The sequence below is a fragment of the Phalacrocorax aristotelis genome, chromosome 1 (assembly GCF_949628215.1).
Source record: "Phalacrocorax aristotelis chromosome 1, bGulAri2.1, whole genome shotgun sequence".
Taxonomy (NCBI): domain Eukaryota; kingdom Metazoa; phylum Chordata; class Aves; order Suliformes; family Phalacrocoracidae; genus Phalacrocorax; species Phalacrocorax aristotelis.
The window spans coordinates 57,657-80,776 of record NC_134276.1 but is presented as its reverse complement, the minus strand read 5'-3'; the positions used below and the strand labels follow the sequence as shown (position 1 = coordinate 80,776).

Sequence of the window (23,120 nt, the reverse complement as noted above, 5' to 3'; positions counted from 1 at the left end):
TGGCAGCTCTCAGCCTCTGGCGCTCCCCGGCAGGGCGCAGGCAGTGACGCACTGCGCCCGGCGCCGGGCCGTGCGGTCGCGCTTCTCGTCGGTGCGGCGCGGCGCCGTGGTGCTCGCGGGATGGTCCGTGGCCGACCTGGCGCCCCACGTCCCGCCGCCGTGAGTGACCTCCGGCCCGGCGCAGCACCCCCTCCGCACGGGGGACCCGCCGGGTGTCTCTGCGCAGGCGGGGGCCCGGCCCGGGTGGCGGGGCCCGGCCGGGCTTCGGGGAGCGAGGGGAGGCAGACGCGGGCGGGGGAGGCTGGGACGTGAGCGGTAGGCTGGGACGTGAGCGGGGTTCGGCGCCGTCGGAGGGAACTGCTCTTCCTCGGAGTCCCTTTGGTGCTGCCTGGCCCAGCCGTCCCGCCCCAGCGCTGTGTCCTTGTTCCGGCAGGTCCAGGGCACCGGCGGCAGCAGCGCCGTCAGCAAGTGCTCGGCGGCGGCGCGGGGCTACATCCAGGACCGGTTCCTGCGGTTCCTCGTGGGGCGGCGGCGGCGGCGAGCTCCGCTTGTTCACCGGTGAGGAGCGGGCGCTGCGTGGGGCCCTTGGCTCCTGTGGCGGCCGAGCGCCGGTGCCTGCGCCGGCGGGTGGCGCCCGGCACGCGTGGGGCTGGCAGCCTCTCTTCTCTCTGGCTGCAGAAGAGTCCATGAGTTGGCTTTTCTCTTTACGGCACAGCTTTTTACAGTACGTTTTAAGGAGCTATGCGTAGTGACGGAGCGGCAATTTGCAGAGCACTATCTCAGTAATGTAACCTTTTTAGACCGTTTAACTTTACATGGCTTATGGGCAAAAATTGAAAGTTTTGTCCTGAGTGAAATACATCACCAGACTGGTTCCTAACTCTAGTATTTAATGCTGCTGAAAACTACTCAAATAAGATTTGAAAACTAATGTACTAAAAATGTTAGCATGTCAATAGCTTTCTCATTCATTCTCAAGAACATTACAATTTCAGTAGCATAGTTGGTGGCTCAGGGAAGCAATGTTATCTTTTGAATCAGTGGTGTCTGACCAGTAGGTCTTCTCTGGCGTTTTGCAGGATACAGGCATGAATGTTTTAATGTGTGTGTGTTCAATACTGATATAGTAGTGGAGTTTACATAATATGAGGCTAATAGTTTAGTGCAGCCAAAATGACTGAATTGCCAAAGGAGTTTCATTCAGGGGAAAAAGGAAAAAAAAAGATGTATTCAAGCAGAAGCTTGCAGGCCTGTGAAGATGAGTGTTGCTCATCAGGTCAGGAAGCTGAGCCTGTCTTGACTTGTCACGTGCCATTGACATGCCGAACTAAATAGAAAGAGTTACGTATTGCAGATGTCAACACTGTCATCCTGAATTTTGGGACATCTTAGAATATCTAGTGGAATCTTTAGACCCTGTGAGGCATGGGGATAATAGCATGCTTATTAAAGGGGGTGATAGGAACTGGTAAGCCTGTTGGGCACACGATGAAACTAACTAAAAGAGGATGCCAAGGAAAAAGAGGCACTAGTCCCTGCCAGAGTAGGCAAATGGTAAACACTTTCTAGGAGTTAGACTTAACTAGTTCCATTCTTTCAAAAAACAGAGAATGGAATTAACTTCCTGACTCGGCTTCTCTTCCCTTTTTTGTTCTTCTCTCACTGCATTTGCACACAGTGTTATTCATTTTGTTATACCAATAGCCCCTTGTAAGTAACAAGGAATTAATTTCATATTGTTATGGCACCTGATATGGGGCAGGAACTCGGGTATTGGCCACTCACATTGCAGGGGAGCATCCTAATTTTCTGATTCATACTTTTTCATCCAGTGAATATTTATGAAAAATGGAACAGGTCCAGCTATAGGATACCTACATGTTTTCTCTGGTTTATCCATAGTCTTATTGGTTAATATACTTACTGAATACAGGAGATCTGTATTTATTAACAAGCTCTAGATATGACAAAATCATCAGACATCTCTCAGTGTAGGGTTATTGCACAGAACATGGGGTTATTGCATAGAAGCTGAGAGAGAAAAAAATCAGGTTTTTGAAATGGAGGATGCTGGTGCTGGAGAGATAGGGTTCCTGGACAGTGATTATAATGGAATTTCATTCCACAGGGGTTATTACATCCGTGCCCGTGCTGTAGATCACTGTGTTCAAGACTTCCTGTGCAAGACCCAAAGCTACCCTAGGACACAGGTACATTTTCTTTGTCTGGGTGTACTGGGAGTTTCCCCTCTATGTGTGAAAAGTCTTTTTTGTATCTTGGCACTGCAGTAGCTTATTAGTGCATCTGTTGTGATCCTTTCCCAGAAGAGCACAGAGAATCTGACTGGCACTACTTGTGGCTGTCCATTTGTTACTTTGACAGAAATATCTGGGAGGAGGCAATACAAAATTCTTCTGCCTCCTTCAGGAGATTGCCTGATTGTGTCACTCTGCAGATGATGCTATTAAATATTTTTCACACCTAGGTTCTCAGAATGCTGCTGGAGTTGAGTATAACTTTTTCTGATACTTTCTCTGCAGATCCTGTCTTTAGGGGCTGGCTTTGACTCCTTATACTTCCGTTTGAAGGACATGGGTCTTCTGCATCACAGTGTGGTATATGAGGTGGATTTCCCAAATGTGGCATGCCAAAAAGCTACTTTGATAAAAAGAATGAAGGAGTTGTCAGCACTGGTGGGAGATACTGGAGAGGAAGGATTAGGTATGATATTTATGGAAGGTTTTGTAGATTCTAAATGTTTAGAAGAAGCAAACATAGCCTTTGAAAAATGAGATATGATCAGGTAGAGGAACTACAAAGTTGTAGACGAGAAGCATGTTAATTTTCTGACAAATTTTGGAACAAATAAATCAATGGTAAGCAGTGGGAGATAACAAGAAGATGTGTAGCTGCCAGAATAGCTTTCTTGGGAGCAGATTATATCAAATGAAGGTCAGTTTCTTTCTGTTACAGTTTCTGAAGTACTGTGTCCAGCTCTGGCCTCGCTAGTACAAAGACAGTGGCAAACTGCAGTATGTCTAGTGAGTATGTCTAGTGTGATTGTTCAGTTTCCTCTTGAATCCATTGACATTTTTAATATCGGCAGCATCCTGTGGCAAAGAATTCTGTCCATACCAATAATCATCAAGTACTTCAACCAAAAGGCAGGTGTCAAAAGACTTGGGAATACCCTGTTCTCTGTGTCCAGAGAGCAGCAAGTGATGGATAAAGTTAGTTGTTAGAAGTAATTAACAGGGAGCACTGGGATGGGCTTCTGAAGAGGCCATTTTGCCTCCAGTAACGGATGCCTTTGAGGACAGTGTAGATTAACAGTTCTCAGAACAGGTATAATTGTTGGATTGCACTAGTACAGAGCAATAGAGTAGGTGATTTCTAATGGGACTTCACAGTTTGCATTGTTTATGATTTGGTTTTCATTGAAACAGGTCAACAAGCAATAGCTTATGCTATTCTTATGTGTTTGCAGTGAGCTAGCATGTGCTGGTTCAGGATTCAATGCCATTTTACAGAAACGAAACCTATTTTAAAAAACAGACAAACCCCAAAAGACTTGAGAATGGTTTTATGGTTGTGAGGCAAACCATTCAAATTCTGTCAAAGCAATGGTACTTTCTTAGCCTAAACTGAAAGGTCTATAAATGAAAGCCCTTAAGATTTTATTCTGGATTATAGTGGTACTATAAAAATGTTGCTAAATATGGTAAAGTTTTGTTGTTACAGCAAATGTGATAATTCTATGAGAAACCTGTAGGTGAAATTTGCGTTAGGAATAATGGTGCTTTAGATCTGCATTTAATGGGTCGCTTCTTGACACTATCCCTTTATGGTTCATTTAGTGATGGGGATTTTCTTGTACACATCCCAAAGAAATGAGTTGATGGGCACAGCCTTGTGAGCGATTGCCTGTGGGGTTGTTTTTCCTGTTTGTCCCTTTTGGTGTCAGTATTACATCAGCACTGTAGTGAGGTTGTATCATTTTTGTCTCCCAGGAGTCATTACCTTTTCTGGAGAGGATTATAAATTATTGGGAGTGGATTTATCAGAGCTGTCTGAGCTGGAGAGAGCCCTGGAGGAAGCAGGACTGGACAAAGAAATTCCCACCCTCTTCATAGCAGAGGTGGTCCTCACCTACATGGAAAATAGAAGGTCAGTTGAGTTATCCTCTGTTTGCTTAGGTGGCAAAATGAAAAGAACAAACTACTTTGTACGTACATTACCAGGGGCTGTGAGATGTGCTGTCTTATAACTAAAGCCTCAGGAATTCTGTGGAAGTCCCAAACAGCTCCTTACATTGTAATTCTGATGGTGTAATTGACATCCTAAAAAAAAAAAGAAAAAAAACCTTGAAGGGAGTTATTTGAGTTTTTCATTCTTCTCATCCCCTGAATTCTCTGCACAGATGGGAAGGAGATGTTCATAAGTCCCCAGCACAGTATTCTCTTGTGTATTACCTCTGTCAGGATATCTTAATAGCATGCTTTATGGTGTTACAGGAAGACATATATGGCATCTGCCATATAATAGGTGGGCCCTCAATTATTTAATTTCTTATGCACTATCTGTCTGACAGGTCAGATGCCTTGATTCAGTGGGCAGCAGAGCGTTTCTCTCAGGCATGCTTTCTGCTCTATGAGCAGATGCACCCAGAGGACCCCTTTGGACGTGTCATGCAGCAGCATTTTAGCCGGCTGAACTCTGCACTTCATTCTTTGGCGCAGTACCCCGACTGTGAGGCACAGCAGAGACGCTTTTGTGAAAAGGTAAGGACCTGCAGCTCTAGGGCATACATGAAGCATCATTTACCTGGAAAAGATCGTAACATTAATTAATTTTGGGAGTCATCAGCTGTGTCAGTTATGGGTTTTAGCAACCAGAGCCAAGGCTGAGAGACTGCCATGTGTAATAGCATGACTAGTCATTTGAAGGCCCTTCTAACCAACTGGCAGCCTACTTTCTGGTATGGGATTAAAGAAGTTTGGTTCCTCTGAGACTTTTGATATAATAGATTAAGTTCTTAAGAGCTTTACAGGTAAGAGATCTTTCCTCACCAGATTCTGGACCGCTGTTGTGCCAGCTAGACAGTCTTAAAGGCTCATGCAGGTGTTTAATTTAGGGTCTTTGTTTTCTTGTGGGAAGCGAATGTCTGTCCTTCCAGAGGTAATAATTTTGATGGATTTCTGTTTTAGGGCTGGACTGAGTGCAGTGTTATGGATATGAATGAGTTTTTCACTTCTTGTACTCCGGAAGATGAGCAGCAAAGAGTGCAGGCTCTGGAGCCTTTTGATGAATATGAGGTAACTCTCCTTTATTCTGAACACCAGTGACCTGGCTTTGATATGATAAGTCGTTTGCAGTTTCTTACGGTCACAGTTCTGTACAAGAGTTGCTGAGGCATAGGTAGGTGTTCATGTAGGCAGAAAGGATCTTTAATCAGACTTAGTTAATGCAGAGGCCTCAGGAAGCTCCGTATGAAGCTGGGGCAAGTAGCATTGGAAGAGGACTCTTTGGTGTTAGAAAAGCTTCTTGTTCCTTCCTCAGTGAGTGGTCTCTTAGGGAGATGGTCTTAGCACAGCAAACTAGCTGGTGGTATAAAAGATGTTGTAGATGCTAAAAGTTTGCATGGGTTCAAGGACAAATTATTTTAATGAGAGACAAATCCATTGAGGATTTGCATAAAAATACACCTGATGTGAAGTTACTGACTACAAATGGTTGGGAGCGTTCCTGGGGGAAGTAGATGCACATGTCCTGCTCTCTTGCATTTCTCTAGGCTATTAGTATTTACAATTGTTGGATACAGGTTACTAGTGTCAGATATCTTTTGGTCTGACTTTGTACAGCCATTACTATATTAATGATTGAAATTTTAACTATGAGTCTGTTCTTTGCCATTTTTATTTTCGCTGCTGGCAAACTTGGCAACTATTTGAAGTCTAGATGAGAAGTCAAACATACTGAATAACTTTGAGATAAATGTCCTGTAGGATACTTACTAGAAGTCTCCCTTTCAATTTTGTGGTTCTTTGTTTTCATACTCCAGGCTGTTAGATTTCTAGAGAGAATTATTAACAATTTAATGTGCTTGCATTTATTTTGCCAATGTGTAGGATCTGCTCTGCCACATGAATGCAAAAGTGATGACTGAAAGATGCTGGTGGATTTGCGAAGTGGTGTAGAAATGTCTACAGGGATTATTGTAGATCAAGGCAATTGCACATACACTGAGAAAGTAAAGAATTTTTTATCATTTTCCTTATAGAGGAGGTTAACATGTATGCAAGTCCAAGCTGAAAAATATGCACGGGAGTAAGATATGTGATAACAGAGAGCTCTACAATTAGCCTTTGAGATAAAGTAAGATTCAGGACTTACTGGAAACAAGCCCAATTGCATTAGATAAGAAATGTAAAACACATACTTAGTCCTGAGGGCAACTAATTTTTAGAATAATCTGCCTAGGGACAAATAGTGGATCCTTCCATTTTCAGTATTTATGTTAATTTTAGGGTAACACTTTCAAGAGATGCTTTTTACTTCTTGTAGAGGTTGGGGTGATGATGCTAATGTGGTTCTTTTTGCCTTAAATTCATGTTTATGCCTTCTAGTCACGTAGTTGGCTGGATATATCCCACCCCATGGGAATGAACATACTCAATTCCCTAATGTCCATAAAAGCCAGGGTGGGCTCTAATATTGCTGCTGACTTCCTGTACAGTCCTCTTGCTTGTGTTTTTACCTCTGGGTGATTCCAAGGCCAGACTGGAAAACTTATGGATGTATTTTTGGCCAGCAGAGACCATGTTGCACCTTTGAACATTTGTGATTTCTTTGGGATCACTTATATTCCATGACCTGTAAGAAATCTTAATCCCTCTGGTGTACAGCCCTCACTCTTTTCTATGATCAGAACAGGGAAGCATAAAGGGAAGCTGATTCCCTGCACCCACTTCCCCACCCCACCCACCCCCAAAAAAAACCCAAGTTCCTCATGCAACATATAATTAAGCTATAGAACTCCTTGCCACAGCATTACAGATGATAAAAGTTCATGTGAGTTCAAAGAGCAACTGGATAGGTTCATGGATGAGAAATACATCGAGGATTGTTCAATAAAAGACGACAGCTTCTTGCTTACAAAATCCCTGAGCTGTAAATTTTTGAAGGTTGGGGTGAGGAAGGTATTTACACGCTTGCTCTTTCTCAGATTCAAGTTTAGTCTTCTGATTTTAGCCACTGTTGGAAGCAGTGCTCAGCTAAGCTGGTCTTTGATTTGATCACCCTGGCCACTCTGAGATACTACTGCTTGTGCTAAGATTTTGAGGGGGAATCTTTGTCTTTGTTTTTTCCTTTGGGTGTGCTACAGGAATGGCATCTGAAATGTTCTCATTACTTTGTCTTGACTGCATCAAAGGGGATGGAACCTTCCTGGACTCCATTGTTGCCCAATATGACAGGTACATACTGACTAGTTTTCACAGTATTCTTTTATCTTGTGCAGGGTTCTCTGAGAGATTTTAGGAGACACTAAAACCCTGGAAGGAACAGATGGGATGCTGCCATCTGAGTGGCTTTCTCCATCCTTCTAACAATGGTTCTGCCATCCATGGCAAGGCCAGGCCCGCATCCTGACTCTGCTGGTTCTAATCAGTTTCATTCTTTTAGTTTATTGAAGCTTCCAGGTTGAACAGCTCTTCCTTCTGTTTATACATGGGGTCCTCCAGTGCATGGTTGCAAGGGCAGTCTACCCTGCTGCTCCTCCTCCTCCTCCTCTTCCTCCTTCTCCTCCTATTTTTGGGATCCCACAGACTCCCTTTTCAATTTTTTTCCGCTTGGCTCCATACATGGCGCTCTGACCCATTCTATCCTTCTAGCTCCCAAAAGGTTGTTATGTTTTACTTACTGCACTATCAAAGTATTGTCCAGCAGAGCACTCAGGAGTGTGTCACAGAGTTTGTCCTTTGTTTTGTTATCCATTGTAGGTGGAATTGTACGTGTAGTACTTCTGTTTCTGAAATACTTTTAAATCTGTATGTTGCTTTTTTTTCAGATGGGAGAAAAGTGGTACAGCTGGGGAAAGGCCAAGACCAAAACTGTTTCCATGATAAAAAAGGACTTGGCAGTAGCAGTCCAATAAATTCCTGCTTTTAGCTGCTTGCTTCCTTTCTCAGGGTGGGAAGCAGAAGGTTATTTTTAACCTGTTTCACATCACTAGTCTTGTTCACAGTACAGAACCACAAGTGGTCCTGTCTGCAGCTGAAAGTTGAAATCTGTGTTCTAGGGAGCAGGAAAAGCAGCTGGAAAAGGATAAAGAAGCGTGGCAGTCCTTAAGCCAACAAGGCCACTGAATGCATTGTGTTGTATCTTGATTAGATATGAAAACGAGTAGTGAAATTGAATCTAAATGAATGTGGGTGTTGTTAAATATACTGTGTGATTGTCACTGGTCCGTATATTAAAACCTTAAAGGCTCCTAAACACGTAGGATCTATCCTTAAGTAAAAAAAAAAAATCAGACATTTGCTTAACTGACATTAATACAGTGAAGACACTTCATTTGTTACAGACAGGAATAGGGTCTTTCTGCTGCTGCCTCTGTTGTATTCAAAACTGATAGCAGGAGCCTTCAAAGTCTGGTAAATTATCCATGCTTAGATACTTTTTACTGGGAATGGCAAAAGGTATGTCTCAAATACCGGTATGTGCCCCCAACTATCCTCTAAAACAGATTTGGGTCCCTGTTCACGAGAGTGCAAGTACTAAATCTTCCAGACAGAGCATGGCAAGTGGTTTTTTTCTTTTCATTTCAGAAAATATAACCCCTCAGTCTTAAAAAGAACCATCTGTAGGAAAGCATTTAAGCCCAAGGAGACAAAATTCTTCACTTCATCAAACAATAGAAAGTAGGGTGTTTTACTAAACAACATTCAGTATAGGCAATTTTTCTGGGTATGGCATAGAAAAAATAGACTGAGAGCTGCTTCTCCTTCACCGCATCATCTCTTAAGGCACAAGAATAAGGCACTTGATTAAAACAAAGAAGCTACAGATTCAAAGCTGATTAGAATAATACAATTTGTACAATGCATAGGTGAGCTAGAATCCTGTGCTGAAAGTTTGTTTCATACTGGGGGATATAATATTTAGAGAGAAGATATCTAGATAACTGAAAATATTCTTTTTATAGTAGGACCATTGGAATTAACAGAGATTAGTTGTCATGCTTTAGAACTTTATTTCAATGCTTTTTTGAAGGTAGGATCAAAATCTAGCAAGAAACTTTGAAATTCAGCTTCCAGGTGTTTGTCCTTTTTCTGCTGTTTGCTATTTAAGTAGCCAAATCTTTTCTATATCAGAAAAGTTCTCCTTTTGAAGGTATTGCAGTGATTCCTATCTTGCTACAGCAGTTTAGGACACTATAGTCTCTTAGCTAGTCTTACGTCCACCCCATTAAAGCAGTCTCAGAACTGTGTCAGGATTTGAGGGAGCAGTAAGCAGAAGTTAAAAGTTGGCACAGTGGTAGCTTAAGCCATTGCAGCTTGATTTTTAGGGCGTGTCAGATTGTCTTTGTGCTCTATCAGCTTGCTTCACAACTTCTTATTGAAAAGCTGAACAGACTTGCTTAATCTCTCATTTAAAAAGTAGTCTTTGGTTCTTTTTGTGCATAAGTTCTTTGGTTCTCTTTGGCTTACAGTTGCTCATCATGATGGTACTGTCAGGATGGCTGGGAGTATCACTGCAGCAGTGTGTGCGATGCACTCTGAAATTCCTGGCCTGAGACGCTATGGTCACCACTCTGTTCTTATAAAACCCAATGTGATTCTCACCACTGGAGGTTTTGGGGAAGAGGATGGACAGCACTGCCGGATGAGAAATTTTCATGTGCTAATTAAGCATGCAGGCTATTGGAAAGCTGGCTGCGTGAAAAAGGAAAATCCTGATAAAAGATGGGGTGAGTTCCCATACTGATGGCAAGTGTAAGGAAGATGTTCTTGTGCTAACAACAAAATAACGTCTAGTGGAAAAGTGGTGTCACAGTGCAACTATGCTGGCAGTCAAAGAGATCGGAAGGTTCTGAATGCTAAAGTGCCGGGTCCTGTGCTTGGGTCATAACAACCCCATGCAATGCTACAGGCTTGGGGAAGAGTGGCTGGAAAGCTGCCTGGCAGAGAAGGCCCTGGGGGTGCTGGCTGACAGCCGGCTGAGCATGAGCCAGCAGTATGCCCAGGTGGCCAAGGAGGCCAACAGCATCCTGGCTTGTGTCAGCACTGGTGTGGCCAGCAGGAGCAGAGCAGGGATCGTGCCCCTGTGCTCGGCACTGGTGAAGCTGCTCCTTGCAGCCTGTGTTCAGTTTTGGGCCCCTCGGGACAAGAAGGACATTGAGGTGCTGGAATGTGCCAAAGAAGGGCAACGAAGCTGGTGAGGGGTCTGGAGCACAAGCCTTATGAGGAGTGGCTGAGGGAGCTGGGGTTGTTTAGCTTGGAGAAGAGGAGGCTGAGGGGATCATAGAGCGATAAGGTCTCCCCTCAGACTCCTCTTCTCTCTCTACAAGTACCTGAAAGGAGGTTGTAGTGAGGTTGGGTGTTGATCTCTTCTCCCAAGTCACTAGCGATAGGGTGAGAGGTCTGTGCCAGGAGAGGTTTAGATTGGCTATCGGCAAAAATTTCTATACTGAAAGAGCTGTCAGGCATTGGAACAGGGTGCCCAGAGAGATAGTGGAGTCACCATCCCTGGGAGTGTTAAAAAAACATGTAGACATGGCACTTGGGGACACAGTTTAGGAGGCATGGTAGTGTTGGGTTGATGGTTGGACTCGATGATCTTAGAGGTCTTTTCCAACCTTCATGATTTTATGATTCTATAAATTTCAAGGGAGAAAGATTGGTGTGAACCCTGATGTTGTGTATCTCTGCAGATGAGCGGTTATACCATACTGTGTCATGTCTCTCGAACAGTCTGGCCCTGGTGGTAGGAGGACGAACATCCCCATCAAGTGCAGGCTTGGGAATGTTGTTGCTAAAGTTCCCTGAAACCTGTAGTGCCTCGGACCCAGATGACATTACAGTGGAGCTTATGAGTATGCATCCTGCTGCTGAACCAGCCGCTTTGCGTTGGAGACACAGTACAACTGAAGTACTATTCAAAGGTAAAAAGCCTGGAGAGAGTGGAAATGACTGTAGGTATGCAGAGGTTTACAAATTCCAGAATATATGGGGCAGTCCTGTCCAGACAGTGAGGTCTAAAAAGCAAATTGTCATGATATAGCCTTACTTTTTATGTAGTCTAGGCTATACAGTTAATGTTGGTACATTGTATTCCTTCGTCTGAAACAACAGCTTTTTGTGGAACGTTTTGGAAAGAACATGATCTTGATAGATTCATCATCACTTCAGAGAATCCAATTACACTTTGTAAAGATTTTGTTCCAGTGGTGATTTTTTTTTCCCCAGGCTTAAAGACTTAAGGCTTAAACTTCATTTGAATATATTTTTCGTATCATATCTCCCCAGGTCTTGTTGTGCCTTTTTTGTTTGTAAAGTCCAGAAGTATTTGTGAGAGGCTTTGCTAAATCTGACAGAAGAGAAAGACTGAGCAGTCTCAACTGAGTTTCCTGAACTGAGCAATTGAATTGGTTGATCCAACAATTGATCAGCATTTCAATTATCTATGCCATTAATACATTGATTCATTACAGAACCTATACAACAGATACCTTGTGATAATGACTTTTATTATAGATGAGCTGCAATCTTGTTAGTTTTCTAGATGCAGGGCAGGAATCAAAAAATATGTATGATTGTATAGTGCTGAAAAAGGCTCATAATGCATTTTTGAAAGTGCTACAATATATACTTGCAACTGCAGTTTGGTTGGCTCCCCTCTCACAGACATACCTACCCACAAATGAAAAGACTCCTTTTCAGCTGTTCCTGTTTAAGGTGCAGGATGTGGCCAGGCAGGCATACTGACTGGCGACCTGTTTATGTGTGACCAGCCCTTCTTACACTTTTATTCCTCTGTCTTCCTGAGTTTGCACCTCCCCAAATCACCTAAACCTTTTCCTGTCTCTGGTTCCTCTCCTGAGCATCCCATAATAAGTCTTATGGAAATGCAAAATGCTGTTCCCCTGCATCTTATAATGTGTCCCATATGCCTAAGCAGTACCTCCTCAAAGGTGCTCCAGAGGGTTGCTCCTGTTCACTCATTTTGTTGGGCTTCACCGCTGGACAGCGGGGCAGACCGTTCTCCTGGGACATCCCTGGGAGGAGCCAGGACAGATTGTCTGACTCCATAAACATGTAATTAGGGTTCTCTTGCCTGCACACCTGCCACTGCCTCTCTGTGCTCTTCTTGTGCATGAGGAAATGAGCCTTTTACAGCTTGATTGCTCTCCTGGGATGGGTCTGGAAGTAGCTGCAGTGGGATATTATTTGAGTTCCCCCACCTTCTTTTGCCTCTATGCTCCTCTGTGGGTGTGCAGGTGAGCTTTTTAGCATGTAACCTAGCACTGCTAGTGAGTGAGGCTTTGTAGTAATAAAAAGATGCTTAAAAGAAAAGCAAAGCAAATGTTAAGAATTATTAGTGTTAAGGATTACTAGTAAAGGAACAAAAACCAGAATGGAGAATACTGTTCTGCCATTATGTGAATCATAGAATCATAGACTGGTTTGGGTTGGAAGGGGCCTTTAAAGGTCATCTAGTTCCACCCCCGCTGCCATGGGCAGGGACATCTTACACTAGATCAGGTTGCTCAAAGCCCCATCCAGCCTGACCTTGGGATGGGGCATCCACAGCTTCTCTGGGCAACATGTTCCAGTGTCTCACCACCCTTATAGTAAAGAATGTCTTCCTCATATCTAATCTAAATCTACCCTCTTTTAGTTTAAAACCATTACTGCTTGTCCTGTCACTACAAGCCCTGGTCAAAAGTCTCTCTCAGTCTTTCTTATAAGCCCCCTCTAAGTATCAAAAGGCTGCAGTAAGGTCTCCCGAAGCCTTCTCTTCTCCAGGCTAAACAAATTCCACCTCTTTCAGACTTTCCTCACAGGAGAGGTTCTAGCCCTCTGATAATGTTTGTGGACTTCTTGTGGACCCACTCTAACGTGTCCATGCCTTTCCTGTGCTGGGGACCCCAGAATTGGATGCAGTGCTCCAGGTGGGGTCTCACCTCCCTCGACACACTTCTTTTTATGCAGCCCAGGATATGATTGGCTCTGGGCTGCAAGTGCACATTGCCAGCTCGTATCTAATTTTTCATCTACCAGTATCCCCAAGTCCTTATCTGCAGGGCTGCACTTAATCCATTCATCCCCCAGTCTGTATTGATACTGGGTATTGTCCTGACCCAGGTGCAGGACCTTGCACTTGGCCTTGTTGAACTTCAGGAGATTCACATGGGCCCACTTCTTGAGCTTGTGAGTAGAAAATAAATTAAAAGAGGTTTTGAGATCTCTTCTTGACACTTGAAATAGGGTAATTTCCAATTTCATGCACCGCAAAATCCCCAGTGGTAAGTGGAATTGAAACCTGGGGAAGTAATGTGTTCTGGAAGACTGATTCTGTGAGATTGTTTATGGCTAAAGTTATTAATGCTTGATCACACCAGAAAGAAGTTCCAGAACTTCCTTTCTGAAGGGTAATACTTCAATTCTGGAGCGTTATGGAGCAGGATCTCTAGCTCTTTATCCAGGAGGAGTGCCACAGAAGAAACGTTACTCTTCTAGCAGCAATTGACAAATATTCAGTAGTTCTGAATAGGCCTAGAATCAAGCCCTGTAGTGGCACGCTGAAGGTTTGTCTAGGAAAAGATATTGACTGTAAGGGGCAAAAGGTTCAGCAGTTGTTAGGAAGTCAGTGGTGGGACTTAGTGGAATTCAGGAGGCGAAAGCTGTCCTTTCTTAAGCTGTTTCATTCCCCACTAGCTGGCAGGGACCTATTGAAGGGGAACACCAGGGGAATTGTTAAGCATTTGTTAGTCGAGTCTGGAGCAAACTTTGAATTTATGGAGCAGTGTTTAATTAACACCATAATGTAGTTTAGAGCTCAGCCTTCCAGTCTAAATTTTATATCAACGAAGCAAATGGGTAAATGAAATTTTATAAATAACACATTGGTTTTTGTCTTTGTCAGACTGTATTGTATCATCTTATTTTTGCCTTGATTTTGCTTTGTAGCTGAAGTGACCAACACTTCTGTTATTTGCAGAGTCCATTATGAAGAAATGAGCTCATAGGGCATAGAATGAACCATAGAATCATAGAATAGTGTAGGTTGGAAGGGACCTTTAGAGGTCATCTAGTCCAACCCCCTGCAGTGATCAGGGACATCTTCAGCTAGATCAGGTTGCTCAGAGCCCCGTCCAACATGACCTGGAATGTTGCTAGGGACTGGGGCATTGACCACCTCTCTGGGCAATGGTTCCAGTGTTTCACCACCCTCATTGTAAAAAATGTTTCCTTATATCCAGTCTAAATCTAGCCTTCTTTAGTTTAAAACCCTTGTCCTGTCACAACAGGCCTTGCTAAAGAAATTGCCCCCCATCTTTCCCATAGTCCGCCTTCAAGTACTGGAAGGCTGCAATAAGGTCTCCCTGCAGCCTTCTCTTCTCCAGGCTGAACAACCCCAACTCTCTCAGCCTGTCCTTGTAGGAGAGGTGCTTCAGCCCTCAGATCGTTTTTGTGGCCCTCCTCTAGACCCACTCCAACAGGTCCTTGTCCTTCTTGTGCTGAGGGCTCCAGGGCTGGACGCAGCACTGCAGCGGGGTCTCATCAGAATGGAGCAGAGGGCCAGAATCCCCTCCCTCACCCTGCTGGCCACGCTTCTTTTGATGCAGCCTGGGATACGGTTGGCTTTCTGGGCTGCAAGCGCATTCTGCTGGCTCATGTCCAGCTTTTTGTTCACAGGTACTCTCAAGTCCTCCTCTGCAGGGCTGCTCTCAATCCCTTCATCCCCCAGCCTGTATTGGTACCAGGGGTTGCCCTGAGCCAGGTGCAGGACCTTACACTTGGCGTTGTTGAACCTCATGCGTTTCTCCCAGGCCCACCTCTCCAGCTTGGCTAGGTCTCTCTGGATGACAATGCAGTTAAGACACATCTTTGACATCTATCCAAAGTACTTTTGCACCTTTTATACCTTCTTTTTGAGGCTTCTCCAGATTAACTCCTACATGTGTACATTATGCTTATCTCCCTTTTGTATGAACAAATACACATTCTTGTCTTCTTGGGATAAATAGATGTAATTGTATTGCTATGATTTATGTACTTCGGGTTTTCTAGTTTTATTAGTTCTACAGCTGTAATCTTTGAATTGGCTAAATTTTCATTCCTTAAGTCCATTAGGTATATTAAAAAACAAGTTTTCTCCATTTGGTTTTGAGACTTTTGTGTGTGATTTCCATTCAGACCTTAAACATTCAGAAACTACGTAAGTGGATGATGGGGTGGTTCTGAATGACCACAAATGTGAAGAATACAGCTTCTTAGTAAAAATATTTAGGCTACCATGTGTCTTAAAAGATCTAGATACAAGAGTAAGTCCTGTATCCATGAAAAACTTTCTTGCTTGTCTGGAAATGTTTGTCAGGTTGCAGGATGTCTTAGTGTAAATAGTGTATAAAAATTCTGACTGACTGCATTAATTGCTGTCTTTGGTCAGCTTCCTTTCCATGCAACAAAAATTTTTGCTTTTGTGGCATACCAAATTCTAACTTCCTTTTTCATCTGGCTGTCTTCTTCCATAGGTGAGAAGTACCTGTTTGTGTATGGTGGCCGCTCTGCTATGGAGCCTGTGCTGGGGGATTGGTATTTCCTGCAGGCTCAAGAACTTTCCTGCACTGTGGTAAGAACTTAGGGAGATCCGAGGGAGTAGAAATCACCCTCACTTCATAGGTGCATGCTGCTGTAGTAGAAGCTTAACTAAATCATGGTGGTATTACCATATTGAAGAGAATGGCATTGGCACTGTCACACTCCATGGTGGTTAGGGTTAGAGCTAACTTCTAAACACCTTGCTGTTTAGTGGAATACAGTCTTCACAGAATAGTTGAGGTTAGAAGGGACATCTAGAGATCTAGTGCAGCACCCTTGCTTAAAGCAGGTTTAAGTAGAACAGGTTGCTCAGGATATTGTTCAGTCGGCTTTTGATTATCTCCAAAGATCTAGACTGCACGACCTCTTTGGGCAATCTATTCCAGTGCTTGACCACCGTCATAGGAATATGTGAGGGGTTTTGATGTTTAAGTGGATTTTTTTTTTTTTGTATTTCAGTTTGTGCCCATTGCCTCTTGGCCTGTTGCTGGATACTACTGAGAACATTCTCTCTGTCTTCTTTCCTCTCTCCCATTAGGCATTTATACATGTTGATAAGATTCCTCGGTGAGCATTCTCAGTCGTTGAGGCAAGCAGCTCCTGTGCTGGCACGATACACAGTGGATGCCGTAGTGCAGTATGCAGGGAGTTTCCTGAACCAGGGAATCCTCAGGGGATTACAGAGACAGGTCCAGGAGCAACTGTGGCCAAGCCCCCCACACTTATAAAAGCAACCCCTAGGAAGCACTAGTGACCAGGAGTGCTGCAACCAAGGCAGGCAAACAGGACATGGTGTGGCCATTTGCATGGAAGGGCACTGTAACTTTGCTGGCTCGAACAGGGAGCAATGGTATTTACCCAGCAGAAGACTATGTCCGCAACGGATGCAGCTTGCCAGGCGGAGCTCTGATGGGAACATGCTGCTACCCAGGTGTCAGGTTGCAGGATGCGCCCTACTCCTATACCAGTATGGATGGCAATAGTGAATACACCTGTGGGAGGTGTGCCCAGGTAGAGAAACTCCTCAGCTTAGTGATAGAGCTCTGGGTGGAGGTGAGTAGGTTGAGGATTATCAGGAGCCTGAGAAGGAAGTTGTCTACTGGAACCGCACTCCACCTTGCCTGGGACAGACCTGTCAGGTAGACAGGACACGTGATACAGAGGATTCCCTATCCTCTGTCCACCTGGCAGAACGTGATGACTTAAGGGATAGAGGAGAATGGCGACAATTTCCTGCCCAGTGCAGCAGGCGCATCTCTGTGACTACCTCACCTTCCCAGGTGCCCTTGTGCAATGGGTATTGAGGGTGACAGAGCAGTGGAACAGGCTGCCCAGAGAGGTTGTGGAGCCTCTTTCCCTGGAGACATTCAAAACCCGCCTGGATGCAGTCCTGTGCACCCTGCTCTAGATGTTCTTGCTCAAGCAGGGGGGTGGGACAAGATGATCTCCAGAGGCCCCTTCCAACCCCTACCATTCTGTGATTCAGTGATTCTGAGGCTCTAGAATTGGAACCAAACAATGATGAGGATGATGGTCCATCTAGGTTGGATGTGTCACCAAGGTTAAGTCAGCCTACACCCTGCATCAATAGATGTTACAAGAAAACTTCCTATCCTGGTATGCCCACAGATTATTATCCAGTATTGCTTTTTCATGTAGGCAGCAGTGAAGTTCAAATAAGAAGCCCAAGGGTGATCAAAATAGACTTCAGGGCCTTGGTTAACGGTTCAGGACCAAAAGTAGCATTTTCCCCTACCCTTCCGGTTGTGGGGAATGATTTTGGAAGAAACGGGAAGACCCAGCTCATCAATACCTCGCTCCGTGACTGGTGTCACTGGCAGAATTTTGGGTTTTTTTTGATCATAGGTTAGTCTATATGACAGCAGGCCTGCTGGCGACAGATGGGGTCCACCTTTCTCAAAGGGTGAAAAGGTCTTTGCCCAGGAGTTAGCAGGGCTAATAGAAAGACCTTGAAACTAGATTTGAAGGGGGAAAGGGATAAAACCAGACTCACTAGTGATTAGCCACAGGACTGCACTCCAATGTTAGAGGGATGGTGTGCTAGTGAGGTCCTTCAGTCTGCTCCACGATGAGCAGAGTATGCTGGAGCACTTTTGAAATGTCTCTATACTAATGTGTGCAGCATGAGGAATAAACAAGAGGAGCTAGAAGCTTTGGCTCAGTCCCAGAGCTATGATATCATTGGCATAAGAGAAACCTGGTGGGATGAGTCCTGGTGACTCATGGACAATCGCACCATGTGACTCCTGTGCGATGATGGATGGCTATAGGCTCTTCAGGAGGGATAGGCAGGGCCAGAAAGGTGGCACAGGTGACGCTCTATGTAAGGAGGGGTTGGATTGTATGGCGCTTGCAGTTGGCAACAGTGCAGTTGCGACCCTCTGGGTAAGGATTAAGGGGAAAGCAAATAAAGTGAATATTGTTGTGGGTGTCTGCTGTCGACCACCCAGCCAGGACAATGACAATGATGAATTATTCTGTAGGAAATTAAGGGTTATCTCTAGATCAGCGGTCCTTGTCCTTATGGGTGATTTTAACTTCCCAGGTGTCAAATGGGAACATCATACAGCAGACACAACCAGGTCCAGGAAGTTCCTGAAGCGTGTTGAAGGTAACTTCTTGGTGCAGGTACTAAAGGAGCCAAGTAGGAAAGGTGCCTTCCTAGATTTGTTGTTTGTGAACAGCAAAGGACTTGTGAGCAAAATGGTTTTAGTGTCCATCTTGGTCACCGTGACCATGAAGTAACCATAAAGTTACCTCTAATAAATGTGGAGAAATAAAACCCGCTAAAGACCGAATGATATTAAATATACTGAGGGCCAGAGAAATATTGGAGGTAGTGTAAATGGAAACAGTTCTACGTAGCCATCCCTAGAGGAACTTGTGTAGGTTTGGGTTTTTTGATTGTTCCCTATCATGCTTGTGCTGATCCCGTCCAGCAACTGTTCCTGTCCTGTGGCAGGAAAGAATGTTGCATCCCACAGGACATGCAACAGGAAGAGATGGTTTAAGAGCCTGCATATGAAGAAGACACTTAGCTTGGCAAACTTGAGCCTTGGACTTATGTTTTCCTAGATTCCTGTTGAGGGTCTGGTACCAGAAAGCCGCCACTCTCACAGTGCCTGTAGCTGGAAGGGAGGAGTGCTAATTGCAGGAGGTCTGGGAGCAGCTGAGCAGCCCTTAGGTTCAGTTTTCTTTCTGAAGGAGCTTGAACATGGCTTTCAGTGGCAGACAGTAGAGACACACCCTTCTCTCATCCCAAGGTAAGTAGAAGGCATTCAGCAGTGAATCTTCAGCCCATCTTTACCTACGTCACTTACTAATGGAGCTCAATCTCATTTTGAACTCAGGTACTCACACACTGCACATGTGCATGATGGAAAACTTCTGCTTGTTGGTGGAGTGTGGTTTCACTCATCCTCTGTGCCAGGCATCACCGTCATTGACTTAATGACTGGTCTCTGCTTGGACTATGCGATTAATGTGGTAAGTCCTGAAAATTTTCTTTCAGGGTAAAGTGTGTTTTGTGAAGGAAAGTGGCAACTTTAGGGCTATTCCCCGAAACAGAGTAGGGAATGCAAAGCAGGCAAATTTGAGAGTGTAATAAACATTCCCTGTTTGAGGTGGAATTTCAATTCGAAGTACTTTTATCAGCCCAGAGGGACATAATGGTGTTAAGAGAGGGAGGGTCTGACTGTGAGGAAGATTGGAGGGCATGGAGCTGCTCTATTCCAGATAGGGGGAATGGAACTGAGATGGGCACAAGCATAGTAATTTCAGGATGTCTAGGGAAGAAGAGAACAGATCAGAGACTTAGTCTTTTTGGAGGTCTGTGGTATAATTTCATTAAAAACTTCATGGTGGAAGTTGCTGTGTGCTATAGCTGCTGCCTGAAGTACAAGAAGAAAACACCATAGAAATACTGGGAACATAAGAAAACTTTTTACTGTAAGGGTGACTGAACACTGAACAGGTTGCTCAGAGAGGCTGTGGTGTCTCCATTGTTGGATATACACAAAACCTGACTGGGAACGGTACTTAGCAACCTGCTGCAATTAAGCTTGCTTTGAACAGGGGTGGTTGACTAGATGATACTCAGAGGTCCCTTCCAACATCACCTGTTTTGTGATTCAATGAAGAACAATCATAGAATTGTAAAATCATGAAGGTTGGAAAAGACCTGTAAGATCATCAAGTCCAACCATCAACCCAACACTACCAAGTCCACCACTAAACCATGTTCCCAGGTGCCACGTCTACATATTTTTTGAACGCCTCAAGGGATGGTGACTCCACCACCTCTGTGGGCAGCCTGTTCCAATGCCTAACCACTCTTTCAGTATAGAAATTTTTCCTAATATCCAATCTAAACCGCCCCTGGCACAACTTGAGGCCACTTCCTCTCATCCTATCCCAAGTTACTTGGGAGAAGAGACCAACACCCACCTCGCTACAACTTCCTTTCAGGTAGTTTTAGAGAGCAATAAGGCCTCCCCTCAGCCTCCTCTTATCCAGGCTAAGCACTCCCAGCTCCCTCAGCCGCTCTCCATCAGCTGTGTTCTCCAGACCCTTTGCCAGCTTCATTGCCCTTCTTTGGGCACATTCCAACACTTCAATGTCCTTCTTGTCCCGAGGGGCCCAAAACTGAACACAGGCTGCAAGGAGCAGCTTCACCAGTGCCGAGCACAGGGGCACGATCCCTGCTCTGCTCCTGCTGGCCACACCATTGCTGACACAAGCCCAGATGCTGTTGGCCTTCTTGGCCACCTGGGCACTGCTGGCTTATGCTCAGCCGGCTGTCAGCCAGCACCCCCAGGGCCTTCTCTGCTGGGCATTGGACTAGACGACCTTTAAATGTCCCTTTTGACCCAAACGATTCTGTGAGAAATCTTCTGTTGCTTGACAGGTTTTTATTTGTCTTTTATGTAAAGGAACAAATTTCTTTGTATATATGTATCCTGTCTTTGGTGAAACTGGGACTTGTGACCGGTCTGCTTTTTATAATAGGCAGTATGTGTGCATCTGGTTGACCTTCCAGCATTTTCCTGAGGGCATAAAGCACGAGAGGGCTTCTCTGCAGATTGTCAGATGTTTCTTGGAGCTCAGATGTGTAACCATATACTTTAGGCTGTCTTCTTTGTGGTGGAGAGGGCACGACTGTTCATTGCTTCTTCCGGTATAAGAACTAGGAGACATCAGATGAAGCTGTCAGGCAATATGCTTCAAAAGAGTGTTTCAAATGAAACAGTTAAGATCTCAAACTCCTTGCCACTGGACATGAGTGCCAGAGCTTTACATGGATTCAAAAAGTGACTGGCTATGTTCTTGGAAGGAAAAACATTAAGTTCAGGGAGTACAAAGACATTCTCTGTTGTTAAAAATCACTGAACTGCAAGTTGTTGGGTGGGTGGAGTATAATGGAAGAGTATATCATGGTTTCCTTAATCCTGTGTTCTCTAGCTATCTACTTTTGCCCACATTTGTGGGTGGTATAGTGGACTAAATGGTCATAGAAGGGACCCACTGTGGCTGTTCTTAACTTTCTAATGAAGGTACCATATGAAATATCCCTATAGCATTGTATGAGGTACACATGTTGAAGTCCTATAGACTCAAAATCTCCTTTTGTTTTTTAGGAGCATCTGGAGTGGCCATTAATGCTACATAATCATAGTAGTGTCTTTCTGCCAGATGAGAAGGAGTTGTTGCTTATTGGTGGTGGTGGGAACTGCTTTTCCTTTGGGACACACCTGAACCCAGAGCCTGTCTCGCTGAGCCTCACTAACATTCTGACCAGCCACTGACCGGGACCAAACATGACTGAATCACGCTGTTGCACTGCGGTGAGACATCTATTCACTTGTAGGTCCAAAAGCAGCAAAATGTTCCCACAAAGTTTTCGTATCAAGAATGCATTTGTAAAGGTGGGATAAGGAGGGACAGTTATGACAAGGAGTTGCATACCTCATCTCTCTTTTTTTGTTTGTACGGCTCTTTGTGTTGCTGTAAATAAAGTACCTGAAAAGTAGTGCTGTGGTGGAAGCAGTAGTCCTTAGAGGTGAAATGAGGAGCAGTGCTGTGTTCAAAACAGACATGACTTTGCACAGTGCTGACTTGGAGGTACAGTGAAGTCACTGAGTCAAAAGCCATTGGAAATGTTAAGTCAAGCATAATTAAATGCAAGGAACTGTATCAGAGGTCACACCTGAATGTTTTAAAATGTCATGTCTAGTCTAGACATGACAAACTCATGCTCCTCTGATTCCTGTTGCCAGCAGCTCAGACCCTGCCGGCTGTGGCCTTTGCTTGTTTCCTGGGAGGGTAATAATATAACAATTAAAGAGGAGCTGCTAACTGTAGCCCCTGCTTGTTTCCTGGGAGGAAAATGATGTACCAATAAAAGAGGGGTGGGGGGGATGCTATTTGAAATCATGGCTCAGCCTCATTGCTGACATTTGAACTCTTCTCCTATGCCTGTGAAGGTGCCATGGTGAGGAGACAAGACTGTACTTGGAACACAGTGTTTGAGCACAATGTTCAAACTAGGATGATGTTCTTGAGAAGAGGCATACGCTTCTGTCTATATTTAATAAAAGATGACCAAATTAGTTTAGGGAGAGTTTTGCTTTGGGAAAAGCCCCTTAGAAAACTACTAGAAAGAGCCTCCTTGGAGTATAAACTAGAAAATGAGAAAGGAAGATCTCTAAAATTATTGCAGTACCAAAATCGGTTGAAGCTGCTGATTGGGATCACGTGTGTAGGCATCAATCAGATTGCTTTCTGAATTATTCCATGAGAAGAGGTGTCTCTAAACCTGTGAAATTAAGGAGAAGGTGGAATAACCTCAGTGGCTCTTCATCGCTTCTACTGGCTCTGATAAGGAAAGGGGTACACAAAGCAAAGTGCCTTTAAGATTACCTGCTGGACCTGGAGTGTATCCAAGGAGCTGGCAGACATGAGCAGGACTCAGATCCATTTCCCATCAAGCTCCCTGCTCCTGCAGTTGCGAGTGGCCAATGCCCAGGATCTGGAGGAGATTGGGATGGTCGTGTGACTCGGCAGGGCGTGTGTGACTCAGTCAGGAGCATGTAATTAAAAAAGATGAGAAGTGCAATTCACCAAGTTGTTTGGGAGGAGCCAGATGATGAATTGCAATTTGATGCACTTGAACATGGTCTTCCTGCTGCAGAAGGCACATGAATCAGGTGATGCTAGGACCTGCATTATGAATCCATGAAGGATTTCCCAGTTTACATCCCCAGCAGGCTGTGG

The 23,120-nt window shown here is 44.4% G+C and overlaps 1 protein-coding gene across 1 annotated transcript; it reads left to right on the top strand.

Moving 5' to 3' along the window:
- The first annotated feature begins 6 nt into the window (after positions 1-6).
- On the top strand, positions 7-21,876 carry LCMT2 (leucine carboxyl methyltransferase 2). Its single transcript, XM_075095436.1, has 14 exons — positions 7-159; positions 434-558; positions 2,129-2,210; positions 2,541-2,721; positions 4,011-4,167; positions 4,592-4,781; positions 5,208-5,315; positions 7,385-7,475; positions 9,713-9,970; positions 10,934-11,164; positions 15,761-15,858; positions 18,924-19,111; positions 19,199-19,334; positions 21,485-21,876. Exons 1-14 carry the CDS (start codon positions 121-123, stop codon positions 21,650-21,652), a joined length of 2,052 nt encoding a protein of 683 aa, XP_074951537.1. The 5' UTR covers positions 7-120; the 3' UTR covers positions 21,653-21,876.
- Positions 21,877-23,120: the final 1,244 nt, after the last annotated feature.

Coding starts and splice junctions, on each gene's coding strand:
- LCMT2 (XM_075095436.1), top strand. CDS start 121: ATGGTCCGTGGCCGACCTGGCGCCCCACGTCCCGCCGCC. Junction 4,782..5,207: donor AGAGACGCTTTTGTGAAAAG/GTAAGGACCTGC, acceptor TTTCTGTTTTAG/GGCTGGACTGAGTGCAGTGT. Junction 7,476..9,712: donor ATTGTTGCCCAATATGACAG/GTACATACTGAC, acceptor TTTGGCTTACAG/TTGCTCATCATGATGGTACT.